This window comes from Plecotus auritus, assembly GCF_963455305.1.
Source record: "Plecotus auritus genome assembly, chromosome: X".
NCBI lineage: Eukaryota > Metazoa > Chordata > Mammalia > Chiroptera > Vespertilionidae > Plecotus > Plecotus auritus.
This window is the reverse complement of record NC_137784.1, coordinates 85498958-85526837: the sequence shown is the minus strand read 5'-3', so window position 1 is coordinate 85526837 and position 27880 is coordinate 85498958. Positions and strand designations below refer to the sequence as shown.

Here is a 27880-nt window from a genome sequence, read left to right as displayed (position 1 = left end):
GAGAAAATTGTAACAATATATTGGGGAAACCAGATAACAACTTGATGAGGTGATTAAAATTAAGATCAACAACGAGGATCAAATGAACATCTTTAACCTCCATATCTGAGAAGTACACAAAACCACTCATGTTGTATTCCAGCTGGGGATGCAAAACCTGAAGAAACAGCAAACAAAAGAAGGAAAATTCTATTTTTTAAAAAATGCAAAGTGGCTATATTTCTCCAAAAATGTCAAGATCAGGAAAGAAAAAAATAGGTTTAGAAATTGTTTGAGATTAAGGGATAATTAAGAGATATGAGAGTTAAATGCAATGCATGATTTTGTCTGGATTCTATATTGGAAGGTAAAATGCTATAAAGGGCATTACTTCATCACTTGACACAATTGGAATATGTAATGTAGAAACATGTGTATTGTATGAATATTTAATTTCCTAAAGTTTATAACTATACTGAGGTTATATTAAAATTCTTTAATCTTAGAAATGTTATGCACTGAAGTATTTAGTGGTAAAGGGTCATGATAGATACAACTTATTCTCAACATATAACATACATAGAGAAAGCAAATGGGGAAAAACGTTAACAGTTGGTTCATGGGAGGTGTTTCACCATTCTTGCATTCTATACGTTTAACATTACTTCCAAATAAAAAATTAGGAATGTAAGAACTAATTTTCACAAAAGAAAATGAATAAAACTTGACAATACTAGATTTATAAAATATTGGTATCAGGCAGTCTTGAATCAGACATAATGACATGTGAACTGGAAGTACATGGTAAATGAATGAGGTAAGAAGTAAATAGAGAGTGAACAGAGAATGAATAAAGGGATAACTAAAATTTTAAGTCTAGGTGTACAAAAAAATAGTGATGCCATCAGAAAAATAGGTTAGTTATTGGAAAGCTTTAAAGGTTGCTTCTTCAGATTCCCCCCACCCTGCTATATAAAGCAGCCTCATAATTAAAAGACAGAGTCCAGACTGTGTTGGCTGCCAAATCTGATAACAATACTCCTAAATGAATTGAAGCTTTGAGGATCCATAAAAAAGCAAGTGACTCTTTGGATCACTCAAACCAAGGTGGAAAATGCATGAGTACAGATGTGGGAATATGCTATTACTCTCTTTTTGCAGGTGAGGAGAGAAACCCAAAGTATGTATCTACCTTTCCAATAGGCACAAAGCAGAAGTATGCAGTGGAGCAAAAATCTGACCCTAGAACCATCTAATTTCAAAGTCTAAAATATCCCAACTCACCATAATTACTTCCCTCTGAGTGCAATCCTCTACATGCAATGCCTTAATATATATGTCTCCTTCTATAAATTTGCTTTCACTGAAATTAAGGTTACTTAAATCTAAGTACTATACATACCAAAAACTCCAGGTAAAGAATCTTTTGAAGAACGCTTTATTAGGTGGCAAAAGTCCCTTTAGTTGGAAGAAGATAGAAAACATGCCTTTTTCTTTCTTTGCAATTCACCACTGAACTATGTGTACAGGCTTGACCAGTAAATGCTAATTAAAATAATGCAGCTTGGAATTATCATTGCAACCACTCACATCCCTTTCTCATCAAATATCTACTCTTATTTCTTACCTGGAGTCCTGATGGTCCTTGATCTCCTTTCAAACCAGGCAAACCAGGTTGCCCAGGTTGACCTGGGTTTCCTCTCTCACCTTTAATACCCCCATTTCCAGGGAGACCCCGGGGACCTTCTGGACCTGGTAGACCTTGATAATGCACAACAAAGATCACATGTCAGCATAGCATAAAAGTTAGGCTTTTTAAATATCAGCCATCTAAATCCTATTAGTTTGCAGAATAAAATCCAGACTATATTAAAATACGTAGGCTTATGCTGACTCTCTAATGTAAATTGGGCTGGGTTATTTGTATTATTAACACTGGTTTGCAGACAGTTTTCATTTCATTTTATTATATATTAAATACAGTACGCTCATATCTAAAGAAAGAACTCAGAACATTATAATAAAATTACTTCTGTAATTCTTGTTTGATTTAAGTCAAAGGAAACAGACACCACATGGGGGCACTGTTCTCAAATTGAAACATGCATCAGAATCTCTAGGAAGGATTGTTAAAACAGATTCCTGGGAACACCCCAAAAGTTTCGGATTCTGTAAGGCTGGGGAGGAGCCCAAGAATTTGCATTCTAGCAAGTTTCCTTTACAAAAACAAGTGCCCTATAGCTACAGTTGTTGGTTCTTCTGAACCACTCTTTCAGAATCACTGCCATAGGGCAATTAGAGATTTAAGTTAACTGTCTCAATGTGGTTAAAATCAAATTGCTTTACTCATAGGCAATTATTTTATTCAACTTTTATTACTATGCAATTAAGATAGTTATTTAAGCAAACTATTCAATTTCATTTTAGTGACAAGCTTAATACATGGGAATATTTTAAAGTGTCAGAAATTAATTGTCAATATAGTACCTTTCAATTTATTTTAACAATGTTTTCATATTCTTTACATTTTAAATTTTTCTGAAGAAAAATAAAGAATGCTGCATATATCTTGTGAATAAATAAATAATTAAAAATGGAATTTTGCTAAGCTCTTTTCTTTATGTTTTAACTTTGCTTTCTAAATAAAGCAACAAAGGAGATGTTATCAATAGACACATTTTTCATCACAGAGTGGGAAATAGCTGTTACTTGCTTGCAGAGTGCTAAGCAGTGGCTGAGGCTGAGATTAAGTAGTCCTGCATTAAGAAAATAATTATAAAGCCCTAACTAATAATCAGCCAGTAGCTAGCACTTATACTTTCTCTCTCCTCAAGTAATTTTAGTTTCTCACTAGTTTCAACAAAAAAGGAAGATATGTAGGAAATATCATGTACATGCTTACATTTGGACAAAGTGTTATCCTTCTTATTGAGGTAAAATTGGTATACAATATTATATAAGTTTCAGGTGTACAACATTGTAATTTAACATATGTATACAATACTAAGTGATAAACAACATAAATCTAGTTGCCATCTTTTAAAAGGGGTTATTTTTTTGTTGGAAATAAAATTTAGACCTTACTTCCCTTTCCTATACTCTTAAGACCCAGAAACAATGGCTACACTCTCACAAGGCAGCATGGCATCTAGATTTAAAATGCTGGACTTTGAAGCTAAATTGCTGGGTTTGAATCCCAGCTCCATTAATCATTAGCTGTTGACCTTAGCAAGTTTATTAATCTCCTTGACCATAATTTTCTTTAAAATGGAAATTATTTTATGTATATGTATCACATCTTCTTTATGGAGGAACCTTGAAAATATTATGCTAAGGGAAGTTAGTCAGAAAAATCTAAGAACCATATGATTTCATTCATATCCTATCCAATAAAGACAGAATATGCAAATTGACTGTCACTTCACGACAAAGATGGTGGCACCCACAGCCAATAATGAGGGAATATGCAAATTGACGTGACAAAGATGGCGGTGGCCGGGCTGAGATGCTTGTGTTGTCGCCATGGCGATGACATAGGCATTCCGCCCCACCCCAGCCGCTCTGGGCCTCTGGGCAGCGCGCGAAGGTGGAAGGTGTCTCCGGGCCAGAACGAAGGTGGAAGGTGGTTCTGGGCCGGAGTGAAGGTGGAAGGCGGCCGCCAGAGTGAAGGCCTGGGTCCCGGGTGCCGGCAACCAGGGGAAGGAAGGCCTATTCTCGCATGCATCTTCATGCATCGGGCCTCTAGTGTGTGATATAAAACTGAAACTCATACACACAGACAATAGTATAGTGGTTACCAGAGGGAAGGGGATGGAAGGTGTAAGGGTAAATGGGGTATATGGTTACAGAAGATGATTTGACTTTGGGTAGTGAGCACACAATGTAATATAGAGATCATATATCATAGAAATGTACACTTGAAACCTATATATTCTTATTAACCAATGTCACCCCAATAAATTTAATTTTAAAAAGTGGAAATTCTGGGAGAGGGAATAATGGCGGCAGAATAGACAGACGTGTTCCGAGCCTTGTTCCCGAGCAGAAATGAAGAACAGCTGAGGGTCGCACGAGGAGTGTTTGTTGGCAAGTTGGGAGACAGCTGAACTCCAGAAGAAGGTGGGGGACTGCTAGACGGGTTCCCCTGACAGTGCAGCACCAACTGCGGCCGGGTCCCCTACCGGAGCTGCGGGCTTGGACGCGGAGTCTGCGCCATCTTGAACTGGAAAGTGGAGCTTATCAGAAGCCTAAGAATCCACAACTGCGGCACCCACAGAACAGCTGCAAGCCCCAGAACAACACTCCCCAATTGGCGCAAACACATGGGTTCAGAGGAGCTCTACACTCCACCACTAAAAGGTCAGATTTCGCCGGGGATAAGGTGAGGTCTCTGGTCCCGGCGGGAGAGAGGAACGCGCGTTTTGCGGGAGCTGGAGGACCAGGGAAGACTGTGACTAGAAAAATCCGTGACTATTTGGGCTGGCGCGATCTGTGAATGTGGAAAGGGGTCCTCAGAGCTGCTAACAGAAGGGCTCTCTAAAAAGCAACCCATTTTGATCTGACGTGCAGGGACACCCTAAGAATTTCAGGCTGCCTAGCCTTACGCGCAGCCCCAGAGTTCGGACACTTGGGCTTTTTCCTCTTGAAATTCTTGCTTTTGATTACTAAGCCCAATACATAGGATCACCCAGTTGGGGACACCCTGGGAGACTGCAGGGGAAAGTTGTTTTTCTGGAACTTGGGGATTGGAGCTGGGAGTGACCATCGGAGAGCCAGCTCTGAGGCAGCCCACTCCCACAAAACTGTAGTGAGTGCCACAGGGAAAGAAGGCTCTAACACTCCCTAGAGAGGCCATAGATAAACCCGGAAGTCAATCCAGAAACACTGCCACCCAGGGGCTGAATCACAAATTGACTCTTATGTAATCAAAAATAAAGGGATACGAATTAAGACACACCACCTGCTTAAAATCAGGACTGGCTTACATCACTGAAGAGCAGTGGAACGCAGGGAACTGCAACACTGTCTGGACTGAGAAACAGGCGTGCCAAACAGAACAACAGAGGAAGTGAATGACCTTCACTACTCCACATTTTATTTTTATTTTTTATTTTTTTATTTTCATTTTTTGCATCTTTTACTCAAGAAAGTAATTTTTTTTCTTTTTTCCTCACTTGATTTTACCTTTTTAATTATTACATTTTTATTTTCAATCTGCATTATTACTACCGCTATTTTATCTTTTTTTTTTAAGTGTCATTTTATTTTCTCTTCATTTTGTTTTGGGATTAATGTTCTACATTCTATTTTTATCTTTCCTTTAGCAGCATTTTACTCTATCTCAACTCTACCTTTATGCCATCACTCTCTTCCTCACTTTTCCCTTTTCGGTGTCCTGTTTATCTTACCCCTTTCCTGCTTTAGATTTTCCCTATTCTTTCTGTTTACCCCCTGTTAAAATTTCACCCTACTTACATATCTAATCTCCAATCCCCTGCTCCAAGTCCATACACACCTCTCTCTTAGCTGTCTTAACTATCCAAAAAATTTTTTTTCTCTCTGTCCTTTTGTTGTTGTTCGCTTGAATGTAGATTATATCGAATTTTTATGCTTTTTTGTGAGATTGTTTTGCTTATTCTTCTTTTGTTTATTTTTTTGTTTGTTTTGTGCTTCACTTTTCCCTTGCCTCACTCAATATTAGTTGGTGTTGTAGTTTGTATTAATCCCCAGGCACTTGTTGCTAGCATTTGCTGGGATTAGTGATTGTTCTATTGGAGTTTTATCCCCAATATATATAGTCTGTTCCCCTTTCTCTCTTAGTCTCTTTCTTGTCTCTCTTACTTTTTTTTCCTCTTTTTTTTTCTTTCCCTTTTCCCAATTTCATTTTGACACTCCTTTTTTTCCCTTCTTTCTTTCTTTTTCCTCTTCTTCTTTCTCTCCTATCACCTAATTTGCCTTTCTCTGATGGTCACCTTTATTGGAGGTTATTAATATCGTGAATACATTTCTGTTCAGTGCCTTGTGAATTGTACCTGGTAGTGCTGTATTTTGTGCCTTTAAATCAACGCAGGAGAGAGAGAACTACATAACCAGACACCCAGAGAAGAGAGACCATGGGGAGACAAAGATACAGCCCGCATATGAAAGAAAAGCAGGCATCACCAGAAAAGGAAGTAAACGAAATGGAGGCAATCAACCTTCCAGAGAAAGAATTCAGAGAAATGGTCATAAGGTGGCTGAAAAGAATGGAAGACAAATTCGACAATATGAGCAAGAACCAAGAGGAAATGAAGAAGAACCAAGAAGAAATGAAAAATGACATCGCTGCTGTAAAGAACTCAATAGAAAGCATCAAGAGTAGACTAGAGGAAGCAGAGGACCACATCAGTGAGCTACAAGACAAGATGGTAAAAAATACCCAAGTAGAGCAACTTCTAGAAAAAAAAATTAAAAGGCAGGAGGAGAGCCTAAGGGAACTTTGGGACAACACGAAACAAAACAACATCCGCATAATAGGGGTTCCAGAAGGAAAGGAAGCTGAGCAAGGAATAGAAAACCTCTTTGAAGAAATAATGACAGAAAATTTCCCTGATATAGGGAAGAAAAAACCCACACAAACCCAAGAAGCTCACAGAGTCCCAAGCAAAATGAACCCCAAAAGACCGACACCAAGGCACTTTATAGTTAAATTGGCAAACACCAACGACAAACTAAGAATCTTAAAAGCGGCAAGAAAGAGACAGAAAGTTACATACAAAGGAACCCCCATCAGACTAGCAACTGATTTCTCAACAGAAACTCATCAGGCCAGAAGGGAATGGAATGAAATATACAAAGTCATGCAAAGGAAGGGTCTGAATCCAAGAATACTGTACCCAGCAAGGCTGTCAATCAAAATTGAAGGTGAAATCAGGAGCTTCACAGACAAAAAAGGACTAAGGGAATTTATTACCACCAAACCAGCAATGCAAGAAATGCTAAAGGGTCTGTTGTAAAAAAAAAAAAAAATAGGAAGCAAAGAAGGAACACAGGGGTAAAGAATAGGAATGGCGACAAATAAGTACCTATCAATAATAACTTTAAATGTAAATGGATTAAATGCCCCAATCAAAAGACATAGGGTAATTGATTGGATAAGAAAACATGACCCATATATCTGCTGTCTACAAGAAACCCACCTCAGAAAAAAAGAGGCACACAGACTGAGGGTGAAGGGATGGAAATAGGTTTTCCAGCCAAATGGAACTGAAAAAAAAACTTGGGTAGCAATACTTATATCTGACAAATGAGATCTCAAAGTGAAGGATATAACAAGAGATAAGGAAGGCCACTTCATAATACTAAAGGGAGCAATCTAACAAGAAGAAATAACTCTGGTAAACATATATGCACCCAATACAGGAGCACCCAAATACATAAAAAAAAAAACTCCTGGAGGATATCAAGGGAGAGATTGACAGCAATACAATCATAGTAGGAGACTTTAATACCCCACTATCACCATTGGACAAATCCTCTAAACAAAAAATCAGGAAAGAAACATCAACCCTAAATGACTCACTAGACCAGATAGAATTAATTGACATCTTCAGAACATTTCACCCCAAAGCCACAGAATATACATTCTTCTCAAGTGCACATGGGTCATTTTCAAAGATAGACCATATGTTGGGACATAGGCAAAGTCTCTTCAAATTCAAGAAGATAGAAATCATATCAAGCATCTTCTCAGACCACAGTGGCATAAAACTGGAAATCAACTACAGTAAAAACAACCCAAAGAAATCAAACACATGGAGACTAAACAGCATGCTATTAAACCATGACTGGGTTACCAGAGAGATCAAAGAAGAAATAAAAAACATCATGGCAACAAATGATAATGAAAACACTACAATCCAAAATCTATGGGACACAGTGAAAGCAGTCTTGAGAGGGAAGTTCATAGCTCTACAAGCTTACTGCAAAAAACCAAGAAACAATGGTAATAAATTACCTAACCCTACAACTCAAAGAGTTAGAAAAAGAGAAACAAGAAAAGCCCAGTGTAAGCAGAAGGAAGGAAATAATAAAGATCAGAGTGGAGATAAACGACATAGAGACCAAAGAAACAATACAAAAGATCAACAAAACCAAGAGCTGGTTCTTTGAAAGGATAAACAAGATTGATGAACCTCTAGCCAGGCTCACCAAGAAGCAAAGAGAAAGGACCCAAATAAACAAAATCAGAAATGAAAGAGGTGAAATAACAACAGATCCCGCCGAAATACAAAGGATTGTTAAAAAATACTACGAACAACTCTATTCCAACAAACTGGACAACCTGGAGGAAATGGACATATTCCTAGAAAAATATAACCTTCCAAAACTCAATGAGGAAGAATCTAAACAGCTCAACATGCCAGTAACTATGGAAGAAATTGAAGCAGTCATCGAAGAGCTTCCGGCAAACAAAAGCCCGGGGCCAGACGGCTTCACAGGAGAGTTTTACCAAACATTCAAGGAAGAACTAAAACCTATCCTCCTCAGACTATTCCAAAAAATTCAAGAGGAAGGAACACTTCCAAGCTCCTTCTATGAAGCCAGCATCACCCTAATACCAAAACCAGCTAAAGACAACACAATGAAGGAGAATTACAGGCTAATATCCCTCATGAATGTAGATGCCAAAATCCTCAACAAAATTCTAGCAAATCAGATCCAGCAGTACATCAGAAAGATCATACACCATGACCAAGTAGGGTTTATCCCAGGAATGCAAGGATGGTACAATATCTGCAAATCAATAAATGTGATACATCATATAAACAAATTGAGAGATAAAAATCACATAGTCATATCAATTGATGCAGAAAAAGCATTTGACAAAATCCCACACTCTTTCTTGATAAAAACTCTCAACAAGGTGGGAATAGAAGGATCATACCTCAACATAATAAAAGCTATATATGATAAACCCACAGCTAACATCATACTCAATGGGCAAAAACTAAAACCATTTCCCCTAAGAACAGGAACAAGACAGGGATGCCCACTCTCACCACTCCTGTTTGACATAGTACTGGAAGTATTAGCCACTGAAATTAGACAAGAAGAAGAAATAAAAGGCATCCAAATTGGAAAAGAAGAAGTAAAGCTGTCCTTATTTGCAGATGACATGATATTGTACATAAAAAATCCGAAAGACTCCATCAAAAAACTGACAGTCTTAATAAATGAATTCGGCAATGTAGCAGGATACAAAATTAACGCCAAGAAATCTATGGCATTTCTATACACCAACAGTGGACTTACAGAAAAAGAGACTAAAAAAGCAATCCCATTTTCCATCGCACCAAAAAAATTAAGATACTTAGGAATAAACCTAACCAAGGAGGTAAAAGACCTATATGCAGAAAACTACAGGACACTGAAAAAAGAGATAGAGGAAGATGTAAACAGATGGAAGAACATACCATGTTCATGGATTGGTAGAATCAACATCATTAAAATGCCTATACTACCCAAAGCAATCTATAGATTCAATGCACTCCCCATTAAAATACAAATGGCATATTTCACAGACCTAGAAAGAACTCTCCAAAAATTCATCTGGAATAAAAAAAAGACCCCGAATAGCCACAGCAATCCTGAGAAAGAAGAATAAAGTAGGAGGGATCTCAATACCAGATTTCAAGCTGTATTACAAAGCCACTGTCCTCAAAACAGCCTGGTACTGGCACAAGAACAGACATATAAATCAATGGAATAGAATAGAGAATCCAGATATAGACCCAAACCAATATGCGTAATTAAAATTTGACAAAGGAGGCATGAGCATACAATGGAGTCAAGACAGTCTCTTCAATAAATGGTGTTGGGAAAATTGGACAGATACATGCAAAAAAATGAAACTAGATCACCAACTTACACCATACACAAATATAAACTCAAAATGGTTACAGGACTTAAATATAAGACGGGATACCATAAAAGTACTAGAGGAATCCACAGGCAGCAAAATCTCAGACATATGCCAAAAGAAATTTTTCACTGATACTGCCCCTAGGGCAATGTAAGCCAAAGGGAAAATAAACAAATGGGACTACATCAAAATAAAAAGCCTTTGCACAGCAAAAGAAACCATCAACAAAACAACAAGAAACCCCACTGTATGGGAGAACATATTGGCAAATGTTATCACTGATAAAGGTTTAATCTCCAACATCTACAGGCAGCTTATACAACTTAATAAAAGGAAGATAAATGATCCAATAAAAAAATGGGCAACGGACCTAAATAGAATCTTTTCGAAAGAAGACAGAAGGACGGCCAAGAGACACATGAAAACATGCTCAAAGTCACTAATTATCCGAGAGATGCAAACCAAAACGACAATGCGATACCATCTCACACCTGTCAGAATGGCTATCATCAACAATCAATAAACGACAAGTGTTGGCGAGGATGCGGAGAAAAAGGAACCCTCGTGCACTGCTGGTGGGAATGCAGACTGGTGCAGCCACTGTGGAGAACAGTATGGAGTTTCCTCAAAAAACTGAAAATGGAACTCCCATTTGACCCAGTAATCCCACTCCTGGGAATATATCCTAAGAAACCAGAAACACCAATCAGAAAGGATATATGCACCCCTATGTTCATAGCAGCACAATTTACAATAGCTAAGATTTGGAAACAGCCTAAGTGCCCGTCAGCAGATGACTGGATCAGAAAACTATGGTACATCTACACAATGGAATACTATGCTGCCATAAAAAAGAAGGAATATCTACCATTTGTAGGCACCTGGATGGAATTAGAGAACATTATGCTAAGTGAAATAAGCCAGTCAATGAAAGAAAAATACCACATGATCTCACTCATTTGGGGATAATGAAAAACATTATAAACTGATGAACAAAAAGATAGATACAGCAGCAGTAAAGCATCAAACAGACTGTCAAATTACAGCAGTAAGGTTAGGGAGAGGTGGGGGAAATAAGAGATCAACTGAAGGACTTATATGCATGTATATAAGAGTAACCAACTGATGCAAAACATTGGGGCGAGGGCATGTATGGGAGTGGGGTGGGGGGGGGGGCAATGGTAAGATATGTACACATATAATACCTTAATAAAAAAAGGTGGAAATTCTTACTTTAAAGTAGGAACAGCATACTTTATCATGATGTTCCAAGGATTAAATAAGATAATATGTCTAAATTACTTAACACAGTGCCTGGCACAGAGTAAGAATTATGTAAGATTTTTTAAATTATTATTATTACTAGAGGCCCGGTGCATGAAAATTCATGCACTGGAGGGGGGGTCCCTCAGCCCAGCCTGCCCCCTCTCACAATCCGGGAGCCCTCAGTGGTGGGAGGTGACCCAGCGATCACAGGAAGGCGATGCCCCCATCACACCTCTGCTGATGCCACTGCTGGCAGAGCAAGCCTTGGCCAGCCCTGGTTACCTGAGCCTCAGGCCAGCCCTGGGCGGCTGGGTAGCTGACATCTGAAGCTTGCCTGCACCTCGGGCGTTGGCTGAGCAACCAACATCCGAGGCTTGCCTGCACCTCGGGCCAGCCCTGGGCAGCTGGGGGGCTGAGGAGACTGGGGGACTCCAGAGGCAGGTGTGTGGAGCAGCTGGACCTGCCTGGGGGTGGGCCTGGCCGTGCCGCGCACCTGTCGACCCAGCGGGGCTGAGGAGACTGGGCGCCATTATCTTGTGTCTGTGGGCACTGCCATCTTTGAGGATGTGGCAGTAAATTAGCATATTCCCTCCTTATTGGCTGTGGGTGCCTCCATCTTTGTGAGGGTGTGGCAGTCAATTAGCATATTTGCTCTTTATTAGATAGGATTACTATAATTATATCTTTAAAAATATGAGCTCATTTTAAATCATTCAGCTATTTCTATGTGATTTCACACTATAACACTATCTGGTACATGAGATAGGAAAAAGGTCCATAACAATACAATAATTGTTTTATCTTTTAACATTTTAAGTCATATAGTCACCCTAGCTAGGCAACCAGACAGACACACTTAGAAATTCCCTTCCCAATCATAAAGAAAGGGTTGGAGTACTTTACACTTAAACAAACAAACAAACAAACAAAAACAACCACTGAGTCCAAACTACCTATATAGGACTTTCTAAGCAAAATTATTTTCATTCATAATATATAGTTTGGTCTAGAAATCAGATATTAAATTAGTTATCAAGAGAAAAATAAACAATTTTTGAATCAGCCTAACAATGACAAGGTAAGATTAAGATAGGAAAAAAATGAGTCTTTTATTGCCTTCTTCCCCAGTCTGAAAAGTAATCAGAACATTATCATTTGAAATGAACTATACTTGTTATTGACTATGCTCTTTTTGCAATTAAAACTAAGTATTGGGAAATTTATTTGCTACTAATTCAGACCTGTTGTTCTAGAGTCTCTCAAATTTAATTTAATGATTTGCTAATGACTTAAGGGACATATAAGTTTTATTTTTAACAGTAATCAACAGTTACCCTCTTCTCTTACTGTAAATAGTAATGAAAACACAGATCAATCTCAGGCAACAAAAATTTCAGAAAATAAAATCAATGTACAAAGATTACAAATGGGCTAGATGCTTCCCTAAATGTCTTAATGTAGTCTTAAAGATAAAAATAAGTGTATTTCCATTTAAAATTCAACATGTTTTATGTACAGATTTCCTTTTATATATATAAATACTTGAAACCACAAAGACCTAATGTGATTTCAAACTTGACTATAAACAAGTCACATTACCTTCATCAAAATGTTAAATACCAGAGCAGGTAGTATTTGAACATAACAACAATCTTAAATGACTTCTGAATTACAGCAAAAAAAAGTGAATTTTTCTTATCATACATACAAAGCATTAAAAAAAAAAAAAGAATTGACCAGTGAAGAGTCTAACCTTGAAAACCTGGGAAGATCAGAGTTCACCAAAGCCCAAAGATCGATGTTAGCAGTATCAGACATCACACAGTACAAAATAAGATTGAGTTAGAAGTGGTTCACATTATAGCACAAGTTAAACAATAATCCTCTTTGCCAGCATTTATTATTCCCACAGCATATTCAGTATACAAACAGAGCCATACTGGAGTATAGAGAGCCAGACATTTTCAAATAGAGATTATTCAAGGAAGTAAGTTGCTAGTTTTTATTAATCCCCAAAATGGAAAATTCTACCGAAAACATCATGTTAACACTGCTACTGTGGCTTTTCAGAAGTTAGCATTTCAAAACATTAAAGTTGGCAAAATAGTACCATTTCACTGATAGCTTTTCATTCCTTTCACAAAGGGATACTTTTGGATAAATTTTTATCTTAGTTTCTGCAATTTTGGTAAAAACACAAGGTACAAATTTCTTAATATATTCAGATTGCCCCAAGGAGATAGAATTAAAGGCCTCATTAGACTAAAATACAAAGATCATAGGCAACTAAATATACAGATTAAAAGGCTGGTATGCAATGGCCATTACCAGCTATACTGTGTTTGTCTTTTTTGAAAATCATTCGATGAGAAACATTCTGATCTTTTTTCATAATTCACCCAGAGGCTTTCTTCTTTGCATTTTTACTTGTTATAAGTTACTCAAAGAGAAAAAGCCAATATATATTTGTTCACCATTGAACTTGAAAATAAAGAGTCAAATTTTAGAAAAAAAAGTGAAGATCATCAGTGAAGGGATACTTTAAAATATGTTGTCATGCACTATCCCACTCGAAACTATAGAAAATATCACATTTCCTTTATTATTATTCAATGCACATATTAAATCAAGCTATTAACTATTAAAAGAAGAATCATTATATAAAAAGATAAAAAGGCAACATATAGGAAAATTCTTGGTTAATATTAATTGACTTAAACACAATTTACTTTTCTTACAAGTCCTGCTATGATTTATAGACACTGAGGTAAGCAGAGAAAATAAATGGTGCTAAAGCACTGAATCCTAGGAATTAGAAGACATGGGATTTATTCTTGGCTCTGCTACTTAAATTATGGGATTTGGGGCAATTCAATTTCTCTAAGTTGTCTTCTCATTCACATAATGGAAATAGTGATATCTGTCCTAACCTCCTTTGCAGAATTGTTTTAAAGATTCAATTTTTAACATACCAACCTGATATCTGCCATGTGCAAAGTGCTACAGGGAACACAAAGATTAGCCAGACCCAAACTCTACCCTCTAGGAGCTTATAGTAAAAGTACATTATATGATATAAATGGTAGCATGTCAAATAAATATAAAATGTTACCATTACTTCCTAAAAATAAAACTTTTAAAGCAATTTATAATTTGAAATTCAGAAGGCTAAAAACCAGATTTTGTTTAAATGGTTTCTACACCATACACAGCAAGACACGTTTTGAGCAAAGTCTGGCTAAACAATTAGTTAAATAAATTAGAATACCTACCTAAGATAATTCAGAGTTTGAGTAAAGGCATTTTATACATGTGTTCAGTATAGAAGAACCATTAATAAAAACTCTTAGAAAAATAAATCATTGAAATATATTGTATTTTGGTCTGAGTAAGTATCAAGGGAAACTTTAGATCATATCATAGCAAAACTTCTAAGATGTTAATATATAAAAGGTAACATTTTAATTAGTTGTATGCCAAATCAATTTTCTACATGAGGCTCTCAATCCATTATTTCTCAATGACCTAACAAAGCTAAACTGAAAAGCAAAGCAAAATTTTTTAAAAAAATGAAGTCCTATAATAAGTCATAATAAGTAAGAGAAACTGATAAACTGATTAGTAAATTTTAAATCCAGCCTTCATTTAAAGTTGCATTATTCAACTGTTGCAAAGAGAACATTGCAGATACCAGGTTACAATAACTATGTAATTTATAGCACATCTGGTAAATAAGTTTTAAAGTAATGAGGTGCTTTTTTTTTTTCCTTTGAAATATTCTATTGCTTCACAAAAAAGCAATTTTCTTCTAGTTGATAGTAAAGCTTGGAAGTGATCAAGGCAGCAGATTTTTATGCAAGTCAGACAAGGGCAGTACTCAAAATTATTTCAAAGTATACTCTAGTCTTCTCTGTATCTTGGTGATATTTAAATAGCATGCACCTGCCTTAATATTTTTGGTGACATCCATTTAGGAATAACAAACCAATTGGTAGGGGTTGATGGGGATCTTGAAGTAATAGAAAACAAGAAAGTGGAGGCAGAGCTCGGTCTGCTATGTCAAAGTCTCCTAAAATGACTGAGCAGCTTTGCTCCATCACTTATGTTTGTAACTAGAATAAGAGGCCAGATCATAAGCATCATGCCATACAACTATCTTTGTGGAAGGATGATATGTGTTACTAGTAGAATAGAGACTTACGTGAGCACTGGGGAGCCTTAAGTCAGATTCCCAACTATGACCTCAAGCAAGCTTCTTAACCTCTTTGGACCTCTGTTTTCTCACATATAATAAAGACCACTTTATTGACTAAACTTCTATGAGCCCTCTTCTCAACTAGGCCTCATCCTTGGGTCCTGTCCTTGGTCTGCTGAGGCGAGTTTGTGTGTGTGTGTGTGTGTTTTAAATATATATTTATTGATTTCAGAGAGGATGGGAGAAGGAGAGATAGAAACATCAATGATGAGAGAGAACAATTGATTGGTTGCCTCCCGCACGCCCCCTACTGGGTATCGAGCCCACAACCTGGGCATGTGCTCTTGACCAGAATCGAACCCGGAACCCCTCAGTGTGCAGGCCAACGCTCTATCCACTGAGCCAAACCAGCGTGGCTGCAGAGGCGAGTTTTAACAGTCTCTTTCCCATGTTGCAATAGTTTTGAATAAAATATGTCTTCCCATCACTAACAAGTGACTGGTGAATAATATCTTTTTGAAAAATGTAAGTTAGGTTCCTTCCAGATAGGATATTATATGATTCTATAAAAATAAAAATTTTAGGGGCAGAGTACGAAACTAGAGAATCAATTCAAATAGAGATAGATGGCTTCCTAAAAAACAACTTTAACAATTATGAATTTTAAATTAATAAGAAGCCAGAATTTCCTAGTATCCCCAATAGAGCTTGGGAGGATACTTTTTCTCCTTTTAGTTCCTTCTTAGAAACTTTTTTAAAGGATTATTTATCATGAAAGTAATGACCACACTGAGATTTTTTGTGTGCTTTTTACTCCTGATTAGGTGAGTGTCCTTCACTATGAATCAGCAGTTGTTCATTGGACAGCACTTGGTAACTATTCTTTGATGTGTACTGTGTATATGTGTATGATGAAAATAAGATTAAGAGGTTTCTAATCTGTGCAGGTTGCATTGATTTAATTTTTACTCTGTGCCTAGTAATCCATTTTCATAACAGTAGAATTTAGAACTTTGTGACAACCCCAAAAATGAAGAAAGGATCATTTTAAAAATTACAAGATATATGGCAAACCAAGAACTGCATATTTGCAGGATCTGTGATGCATATTATTGTTTTAAAAAGAATGCCTTTTTGAAGGAGAGTTCAATTTCATTTGCATTAACAGATTCTGTATAAGGCAAAAGTTAGAAATACACTCTACTCTAAAGGTTAAAGGTAAAATATTATAAAATATAATTTTGGGTAGTAAAATTTTCAACTAAAATGAAACAATTATATGCATTTTAAAATGTTAAATTATTTATTTAGTAAATTAAGTTTAGTTTCTGTTAATAGACATAAACACTGGACACTATACTTTCCTGACACCTCTCAGAGATAGATAAACATATAAGAACTGAATTGGCATATACACTCTTAAAATATATTTAGACACTTAAAAACATTATCTGCAGATATATATATATATATATATATATATATATATATATATATCTATATATCTATAGATATATATATATATATCTGTGTATATAAATATATACATAAATATTTAAAAAGTTTAAAACTTCATGCAGTTACTACTTTAGAGTTAAGGAGCTAACCTGTAGGACCTGGATAGGGATCAAAGTTCAGTAAGGCCCAAAATCATCATTATCAAAAAGGAAAAATATCAAAATTGTTAGAAATATCAAGAAACTAAAGCATTTTACTAACTTCTTTCAAGTTAAATTTTAATTCAATAAAAATATTCTGAAAGTTTATTTTCATGCATCTGTATATAAACCAAATTATCACCACTAAAATGAAAACAGCACATGTGATATATTTTGAAAGGCCAAAAAACATTTAAAAAAATAATCATTACTATAAGCTCAGAAGAAAAACAATGAGTTCTGAGAACATTTGGGTTTAAAACTCAATTTTAGTTTATAGTTTATAACAAATCAAGAAGTCACAAACACTCATCAGGTGTGCTTCATTCAACTACTCTCGTTATTATTTCTTTAGAAATAGTACTTTTTAAAAAAGCTTTTGTGACTAATGTCTTTATGTTGACATATTTAAAAGTAATGTTCAACAGTGAGCTCCATTACTAGTAAGAGCAATAACCACAGTGCTGATTAAAACATAAAACAGGAAATAGCTTGGTTTATTTGAATTATTGCATGCATAACCAACCAAGGTGTTGTGTCAATACATTACATGCAAGAGAGTTAACGTGGCTGAGGGAGTGTCACTGGTTTTCTTCAATAGAAAATCAAGGTAAAGCTTTAAATAACACCCTCTACAAACATACAAATCAGATCAGATAAAAACTGGTTTTTGAAAATGATCTTCACATAATTACAATTTTTTTTGTGAGGTGATGGATGTGTTAAATAACTATTATGGTAATCATTTTGAGTTATAAACATATATGAAATTATTACATTGAACACCTTAAAGTTACATAATGTTGTATGTCAATTATATTTCAATAAATCTGGGATAAAAAATAAAAAAAAATAAAATGATCCTCTGAACAAAGTATATGATCCTAATCAATTTATATTTTTAGAGCATATTTTATTTAAGGTAACTCCAATTACTTCAGAGTTTACTGTAACTTAAATGAAAATTTTCACTTTTAAATATAGTTAAAAGGAGTCAAGACTTTCAGAGAAAAAAAAAAGACAAATTTTTGTTTCTTAAATTTCTCATATCTTTTAAATCAATGAAAGCCAAGTTTTTGATTACCAGAAATATAAAAATTGCATATCAAGTCTCAAATATCTGTTAATAATCTATTACCAGTGATTGGGCTCAGCAATATTAATTCAGGATGAAAATGAGCATTTCCAAAGTTAGTAAAATGAAATGACACAGCACAGACACAAATTGAAAAGTGAACATTTGATGCAAAACTGAGACTACTAGAGCAGTTAACAGAGGACAAATGAAGTATAGACATGAAGCTGGTATGAAGAGATCACTATTCAATTTACTCATGCTGTGATGTTGAAGGAAAGTTGGATTGCCTAGTTTATAGAGAAGATAAAATTTTTTTGTGCTTGGTGACATTTGCTGATCATATGACAGAACCATAGCAACACTCTGGTATGGACCACAAGCATCTACTGAGTGATAACTAAAATGATTTCTGTGATGACATGCTGAGAAGCTCACATTAAAAATGCAGATGGCATTTTGCTGGCAGGTTACCTGTATAGCTTTACATTTAATAAAAATACTAACAAATCACTATTTCCTTTTTCCTCTATGTGGGTTTGTTTTAGTTACACTTTAAGGAAATTATGAAAGGCATTACTGAAAAAAATATTAAATGCCATGGAAATGGATGAAGTAAAGTATAAACCAAACTATTTACGTATAAGAAGTTCTTCGATTATAGATTCTAATGTCCTAAAGACTGAATAACTTGCCAGCAAAATGAAATAAATGGACTAATAAATGGACCATTCCCCTACTACTCATGTACATACCTGGTCTCCCAGGAGGACCTTGGAGCCCAGGGTTGCCTTTAGGGCCCTGTAGAGCTGGACCTGGAGAACCAGGAGGGCCTGGGGGACCCTGCACACCAGGGAAACCAGGGTAGCCTGGTTCACCCTTTGGACCTGGAAGTCCAGGGTTTCCTGGAATGCCAGGTAATCCTCCATCACCCTTTTGACCTATGAAAGCAAAATGACATTAGAGAACACATTAAATGATATTGAATATTAGGCTTGCCTATAAGGCTAAAGCTATTTGCACTTATTAGAACAAGTAATGGAATATACTAGGGTTATTTCTATCTCTCACCAAATCCCCAACACATATAAAAAGCCCATTCATCCTATTAAATATATTTATCTATTATCAGAAGTGTTTACTAGAGTATACCTAGAAATAGAAAAACAATAATAGCTTGCATCCTTACAGATACCCTTTGAATTAGGACATAAAGCAATGATCATATGACTGGTAACTGTGAGAAAAAATTAGAAATAAATAGAAAAGTATACAGTATCTGCAAGAATAGGTTAAAGATGGCTGGAGGAAATTCCTAAAACAAATGTTTTAAGATTCTAGGAAGATAAAGATCTTCAATGATATCTATGTGCCCTCAAAGACCAATCTATCCAATATTTAAAAATCACAATCTAGACAAACTGTGCTCAACATTTTTTCTATACCACCAACATGACGGAGAGCAACATATCAGTGGCACAGTAAAGTCATAACTTTTATGTTGAGATCATTGGAAGGATCTTGGAATTTCTAGGAGATAAGTCTGTAGTTTCAAAAATGTCTCCATAAAATAGGAAATCGTCATATGAGAACACAAATACATACACACACACACACACACACACACACACACACACATACTGTATATATATATATTTGTACACACATTCAATCACTCAGTTAATTACTTGGTGCTTACAATGAGAGTAAAAACATGTGAGTGAAGGTAGATGTGTGTGCACACATACTCTTACAAAATGTATATTAACATGGAGTTTTCAAGTGACATTTTTATTATTAGCATGTATTTCTACAGTTTCCTTATATTAACTTGGTTTTGTTTCCATGGAGGTAAGAGAGTGTTTAAAAGTCTCTTAAAAATTTAGTGAAATCTACCTCTTCCTACAAGTTTGCTTTCTTTCTGAATCATTTCCTCAGCATTTATTTATGAAGTTAATGAAAAGATATCTACATGTAAATCTCTTTAAGAACACATTTTTCTATAGTACAACTTCTCATATTAAATTGATAATTAAGAACTGCTTTTAAGATGTAACTCTAGCTTTGAGTTTTCTGGGGTTGTTTGTGCATTTTATAACAATAAATTGTAGAGATGGAAATAAGTGTACTGTAGAATATTATCTACTTATGGACTTATTTAGCATGTTTTATTAAAGTTTACCAGAAAGTCCTGGGAGTCCAGGGGGTCCTGGGATTCCAAAGCCTGGTTGGCCTGTCAGAGGATTAAACCAACAACTCTCAAAGAGATTATAATAACTGAAACAAGACAGATTATCTTCTAATTATTTAGGTTTTTATTAACTGCTACAATGTATATTATATAAACCATATAGAAGTTTATTTCCAACAGAGAACTACAATCCCTCATCAGAAAATTATATATACATATATTCTATTTGTGATTAATGTCATATAAAAGGAGGTCATCCAAAGAACTTGTTAAAAGTTGGGTAGCTTCTTGACACGAAAAATTGGGCAAGAAAAGATATGGAGTTTTTCGTAAGAGAGAAACAAGTTGATGGATAAATGTGAGGTCACATTCTCAGGATAGAGTGGAATGTCATTAGGATGGGAAATTGTGTGGTAGCTTAGAGGGTAAGAAAGAAGATATAATTTCATTGTAGGTAAAAAAAAAAAAGGGCAAAAGTTAAGGTAAATAAAAGGGGGAAATTAGAAAATTAAAAACAATGAAAAAAGACAGTACCTGGTTCACCCTTCTGTCCAGCTGGTCCAGGAATACCATCTTGACCTGGTTTGCCTTTTTCACCTGGAGGCCCTGGTGGCCCACGATGACCTCCACTACCTAAATAATATACTATTGAAGGTTACATCTATTTTCCCAATTCCCTTTTTCTTCCATATTCCCCATTTTTCCATACTAGCTTTAAATAATTCTATCCAAAAAACAAAAGTGCCTCTGAGACACTCCTTTAAATTTATAAAATATTATGAAAAAGCCTGAAAAATAAAGGGTAATGTGAATAAGAAATAGCTTTATCATTTATTCATTAACCAAAATATTTCAGTTTCTCATTTTAATCTAGTTTTAGACTATCCAAGAAAATAAGGTGTGGGGTTAGGATGCATTATAGGTCTTATATTGGGCCAAGGAAAGTGATTTGCTTTATAATTTAGTAAACAAATAAAGTATTACTCCTTGCCATTGTAAAAAAATATCAGATTTTCTATGTGTTAAAGGATACTTGAAATAACTCTCCCTGGAAAAAGTGAGCCCAAAAAATAAGGTCCCATGACAACAATTTTATGTAATCCTATATAATAAAGAGGTAATATGCAAATTGAGCACTCCAACACACAAGATGTCTGCCCCCATGTGGACACAAAATGGCCACCACGAGATGGCCAGCAGGGGATGGCAGTTGTGGGCGATCAGGCCAACAGGGGAGGGCAGTTGGGAGGGACCAGGCCTGCAGGGGAGGGCAGTTGGGGCAAACAGGCCTGCAGGGGAGGGCAGTTGTGGGCGATCAGGCCTGCGGGGGGACCCAGGCCTGCAGGGGAGGGCAGTTTGGGGGTGAACGGGCCTGCAGGGGAGGGCAGTTAGAAGCAACCAAGCCTGCAGGAGTGGGCAGTTGGGGGGACCAGGCCTGTAGGGGAGGGCAGTTAGGGGTGACCAGGCCAGCAGGGAAGAGCAGTTAGGGGCAATCGGGCTGGCAGGGGAGGGCAGTTGGGAGCGACCAGGCCAACAGGGGAGGGCAGTTGGGGGTGACCAGGCCTGCAGGGGAGGGCAGTTGGGGGGGACCAGGCTGGCAGGGGAGGACAGTTAGGGGCAACCAGGCCTGCAGGGGAGGGCAGTTGGGGGGACCAGGCCTGCAGGGGCAGGCAGTTAGGGGTGACCAGGCTGGCAGGGGAGAGCAGTTAGGGACAATCGGGCTGGCAGGGGAGGGCAGTTGGGAGCGACCAGGCCGGCAGGGGAGGGCAGTTGGGGGGGACCAGGTCTACAGGGGAGGGCAGTTGGGGGTGACCAAGCTAGCAGGGGAGGGCAGTTAGGGGTGACCAGGCCTGCAGGGGAGCGCAGTTAGGGGTGACCAGGCTGGCAGGGGAGAACAGTTAGGGGCAATCGGGATGGCAGGGTTGCAGTTAGGCATCGATCAGGCTGACAGGGGAGTGGTTAGGGGGTGATCAGGCTGGTAGGCAGAAGCAGTTAGTGGCAATCAGGCAGGCAGGCAGGTGAGCGGTTGGGAGCCAGCAGTCTTGGATTGTGAGAGGGATGTCCCAGATTGGAATGGGTGCAGGCTGGGTTGAGGGACACCCCCACCCCTGTGCATGAATTTCGTGCAGCAGGCCTCTAGTTTTAAAAATATTTGTAGTTGATTTAGAGAGAAAAGAACAGAGAGAGTGAGAGAAATAGAAACATTGACAGGCTGCCTCTTGCATGCCTGGAATCAAACTGGCAACCTCTTGGTACATGGGTCAATGCTCAACCACTGAGAAACACCGGCTGGGCAATTTAATGTACTTTTTATTGAGCTATTCACTTTGTACCTAACAAACAGTGCTAAATGAATGCTCACCATTTCATCGTCTGGAAAATGTTCACAGCTCCCTGAAATGATTTGACTTTCCCAAAATGAACATGAGGCTTAGTTTTACAGTATATCAACCCCCCTTTTTTTATGCTTACCTATAGGACCAGGTTCTCCTGGAAGTCCAGGGTTCCCAGGAGGACCAGTGATACCTTTTGATCCAGGAAGGCCTGGGGTTCCTAGAGTAAAGAGTTCAGTTTAATAAAAAAAAGAAAGAAAGAAAAACTGCATTTCTTTGAAAGCTACAACTCAAATTTACAATTTATAGTGTTAGCAAAGAAACAGTGAAGAATAGAAAGAAAACCCCAAAAGATGCTCGTGTTTGCTGGTTCTTTTAAGAAATTTACAATTTAAATTTATTTATCCAGAGGCTTTAATTATTATATATTCATAATAAAAATAATTACCACCATATTTAACTAGTAGAACTGGCAGGAGTCCATTGTATAGATATATCAAAAAATTTAATCCATTCATCTATTGTTGTTTTTTTTTTTTTTTCAATACCATGTCACTTTTTTTTGTTTTTTTTTTGTTTTTTTTTGTTTTTTTTAAATAAATCTTTATTCAGATTATTACAATTATTTCTCCTTTTCCCCCCCATAGCTCCCCTCCACCCATTTCCCACCCCACCTTCTGCCCTTACCTCCCCCCCACTGTCCTCATCCATAGGTGTATGATTTTTGTCCATTCTCTTCATGAACCCCCCATACCCCTTTCCCCCTGAGAGTTATCAGTCCACTCCCTTTCTATGCCCCTGATTCTATTATATTCACCAGATTATTCTGTTCCTCAGGTTTTTAATTCACTTGATTTTTAGGTTCGCTTGTTGATAGATATGTATTTGTTGTTCATAATTTTTCTCTTTACTTTTTTCTTCTTCCTCTTCTTTAAGAATACCTTTCAGCATTTCATATAATACTGGTTTGGTGGTGATGAACTCCTTCAGCTTTTTCTTATCTGTGAAGCTCTTTATCTGCCCTTCAATTCTGAATGATAGCTTTGCTGGGTAGAGTAATCTTGGTTGTAGGTTCTTGCTATTCATCACATTGAAAGTTTCTTGCCACTCCCATCTGGCCTGCATAGTTTCTGTTGAGAAGTCAGCTGACAGTCGTATGGGTGCTCCCTTGTAGGTAATTAACTGTTTTTCTCTTGCTGCTTTTAATATTCTCTCTTTGTCTTTTGCTCTTGGCATTTTAATTATGATGTGTCTTGGTGTGGTCCTCTTTGGATTCCTTTTGTTTGGGGTTCTGTGGGCTTCCTGGACTTGTAAGTCTATTTCTTTCACCAGGTGGGGGAAGTTTTCGGTCATTATTTCTTCAAATAGGTTTTCAGTATCTTGCTCTCTCTCTTCTTCTGGCACCCCCATAATTCTGATGTTGGTATGCTTGAAGTTGTCCCAGAGTCTTCTTACATTATCTTCAACTTTTTGGATTTTTTTTTTTGCTTTTTGCTTTTTCGGTTGAGTGTTTTTTGCTTCTTTGTATTTCAATTCTTTGACTTGATTCTTGGGTTCCTCTATTCTGTTTCTGGGTCTCTGTATAATATTTTTTATTTCAGTCAGTGTATGTTTAATTTCTAGTTGGTCCTTTTTCATATCTTCGAGGGTCTCGTTATATTTATCAGCCTTTTCTAGGATATTCTTAAAAAGTCTTTTAACCGTGGTTTTGAATTCTATATCCAGTCGTTTGTTTTCCTCCATTTCTTTCGTTTGTGATCTGATTCTTTGACCCCGCATTTTCACTGATTCCCTGAGTTGGTAAGGTAGATATTTGTGCTAGGTTTCCAATATGGCCCAGTGGGTCTGCTTCCCCAGTTAACCTGAGGTTGACACTCTTGGTGCACCCCTTTGTGGACTGTGTGTACAGCCTTGTTGTAATTAAGTCTTTATTGTTGTTGGTATCACTGGGAAGAATTCACCTCCAGGCCAGTTGGCTGTAAGGATCAGCTGTGTCTATGCTGGGAGAAGTTCGGTGCTGGAGACAGCCTTATAGGATTAGACTTGCCAAATTGCAATAGCCTCTGTGCTCAGCTTGGATGGGGTGGAGTCTCAGTTTTGGCTTCCTGTCAGCCTTGCCCTTGCACACATGTGCGCTTTCAGTCCTCCGCCTTCCCCAGCTCGAGTCTCCGCCTGAGAGTCCAGACTCCCCCCACAAGAGCGTGGGTCCCCAGGGGCTCGCCTGGAACTGGGGTTCACTGCAGTCAGAACTGGGGCTCAGTGCCGTCAGGAGCCTCTGACTCCCTTTCACTAGGGAAAGCCTGTGGCAACCTCCGCAGCCTTTGTGCGCACTGGCGCGCGCGCGCGGGCACTTTCAGTCCTCCGCCTTCCCCGGCTCCCGAGTCTCCGCCCAAGAGTCCAGACTCCCCCCACAAGAGCGTGGGTCCCCAGGGGCTCGCCTGGAACTGGGGTTCACTGCAGTCAGAACTGGGGCTCAGTGCCGTCAGGAGCCTCTGACTCCCTTTCACTAGGGAAAGCCTGTGGCAACCTCCGCAGCCTTTGTGTGCACTGGCGCGCGCGCGCGGGCACTTTCAGTCCTCCGCCTTCCCCGGCTCCCGAGTCTCCGCCCGAGAGTCCAGACTCCCCCCACAAGAGCGTGGGTCCCCAGGGGCTCGCCTGGAACTGGGGTTCACTGCAGTCAGAACTGGGGCTCAGTGCCGTCAGGAGCCTCTGACTCCCTTTCACTAGGGAAAGCCTGTGGCAACCTCTGCAGCCTTTGTGCGCACTGGCGCGCGCGCGCGGGCACTTTCAGTCCTCCGCCTTCCCCGGCTCCCGAGTCTCCGCCTGAGAGTCCAGACTCCCCCCGTAAGAGCGTGGGTCCCCAGGGGTTCGCCCGGAACTGGGGTTCAGTGCTGTCAGAACTGGGGTTCAGTGCGGTCGGAAGCTTCCTTCCCCCTTCCGCCAGAGAAAGTCAGCCAGGCTCTCAGCCGCCCTTCCTCTCTGCGCGCACAAAGCCCCTTTGCCGTACCTCCAATTCTCTGTGAGCTTTCCTCTTTCCTTCTAGTTGTAGAATTTTCACTCAGCCAGCTTTCCTGTGGTTCTGGATGGTGTCCATTCTGTCTTTTAGTTGTAGTTTTGAAATTGTTGTGCGAGGCAGCAGTTTAGGTGTTTACCTATGCCGCCATCTTGGTTTCTCCCCCCATTCATCTATTGTTGAACATTTGGTCATGTTTTAGCTATTATGGTTTTCTATTCTATTTATGGAAACTTGGTCTACTTCCAGTTTTTGGCTATTTTGAATCATGCTCTTATGGATATTTCTGCATTGGTATTTTTGAAGGCATATGTCATTACTTATCTTGGGTAAATACCTAGATAGGAGTGTAAAAACTAAGCCAGAGAGTAGGTATATGCTGATATCTATCTATCTATCTATCTATCTATCTATCTAATCCCTGCCAAACCATTTTCCATTAACAACAACATTTGGGAATTCCAGTTGCTCCAAATCCTTGTACAACATATGGTTATATCAGTTGCTTTAATAATAGCCATTCAGGTAGGAATGTAGTGTTAATTTATTGTGGTTTTAATTTGCATTTCTCTGATGGTTAATGATATTGATCAATTTTTCATGTGCTTAGTAGCCATCCATATATCTTCTTTTATAAAATGTCTGTTTAAAGTTTTCCCCATTTAAAAATATTGAACTGTATATCGTGTTAGTATTGAGTTGTAGAAGCTCTTTAAATATCCCAGAAAGCCATCATTTGTCAGATATTTTGCAAGTATTTTCTCCTACTGTGCTGGCTTCCTTATCCTTTTTTTATGGTGTCTTTTGATGAAAAGAACAAAAGAACTTAGGTTCTTGAGAAAAAAAAACACACAAAAACAGTGTGGTGCAATTGGATACCTGTATGGAAATAACAAACCTGGACCCCTACTTCACCCCATAAAATATTTTTGAGACAGATCATAAACTGAAATATAAAATCTTAAACATTAAACTTTGTAAAAAATTAGAATAATATTTCCATAAACTTGAGTATATAAATATTTCTTGAATAGGACACAAAAAGCACTAAACATGAAAGAAGATTGATAAATTGGACTTTATTGAATTTAACAAAATTTTTTCATCACACAACAGCATTAAGAGAATGAAAGGTAAATCTGAGACAGCAAGAATGTATTTGTTTTTTTAGCAAGAACATATTTGCAATATATGTATCTGACACAAGACTCACATTTAAAATATGTAAAGAACTGCCTTGAATCTATAAGATAAAAGGAAAACCATCCAATAAAATATGAGGAAAAAGACTTGGAGCAGGCATCACTTCAAAATGATGCTACACAAATGAGCGATAAGTATATGCAAAAATGTTTAATATTATCATTCATTAAAAAAATGTAAATTAAAACTTTATTGAGATACTTCTATATAACCACTAGAATATTGAAAATTAAAAAGACTGACAATACCAAGTCAGGCAAAGCTATGGCCAACTGGACATTTCACAAATAATAACCACTATATGATCATGGCAAACACCAGGAGCCATCCATGGACATTTTATACATTGCAAGTGTGGCTGTAATTTATAAAACCACTTTGGAAAACTGACACCATCTACTAAATTTAAATATCTATAGACCCTATAATTCAGTAATTCTATTACTAAGTTTTTGTCTAAGAGAAATGAGGACGTATGTCCACCAAAATCATGTCAAAGAATGTTAATAGCATCTTTTTGATGAAATTTCCCTCTACTCTTCTATATTTTTTCAACTGGTCTAATAATCTGTTCCAATATGAGATAGATTAAAAAGAGAAAACCAAATTTAGTTACATACATGTGTATGGGAACTCCACATACATGAGAGGTTCAGATACTGAAAGGTAAAATGAGGCATACATGGCATTCTGAGCTAAGGAATGAGGTAAGGCAACTGAGGCTTTAGAAGGGAGGAGGGTAATTTGCAGGATGATAATAAGAGCAGATGCTCAGTAATTACATGTTTCTCCTGACCTATAGTTAGGCCATAAAAAGTTATTTCTGGTAATAATCCTTATTATGGGCAAGGTCCCCAATTTAAATTCTTTAAGAGAGAAGTAAAAGTTTATTGTGAGCCCACAGGGTCTCAATGGCCTCCAGCTCAAAATAATCCATGCCAAGTGGCAAATATTGGGGAGACTTGTTCTGAATCCCTTAACTCCCAAAATGAAAACAACACAAAAATCCATCAACAGGAGAATGGGTAATTGATTACAGTATATTCTTCAATGGGATATTACA

The 27880-nt window shown here is 37.6% G+C and overlaps 1 protein-coding gene across 2 annotated transcripts in view; it reads right to left on the bottom strand.

Moving 5' to 3' along the window:
• The window catches only part of COL4A5 (collagen type IV alpha 5 chain), a 365159-nt gene that overhangs the window by 71098 nt on the left and 266181 nt on the right, over window positions 1–27880 (bottom strand). Inside the window, exons 38-42 of one of the 2 annotated variants that reach the window (XM_080651978.1) lie at window positions 22741–22821; window positions 20803–20901; window positions 20260–20310; window positions 18829–19018; window positions 1607–1754 (exon numbers count right to left, since the gene is read on the bottom strand). In XM_080651978.1, the coding sequence (XP_080508104.1) occupies window positions 1607–1754; window positions 18829–19018; window positions 20260–20310; window positions 20803–20901; window positions 22741–22821 (569 nt within the window). The remainder of the gene's footprint in view (window positions 1–1606; window positions 1755–18828; window positions 19019–20259; window positions 20311–20802; window positions 20902–22740; window positions 22822–27880) is intronic. The other variant, XM_080651979.1, reaches the window with a different exon arrangement.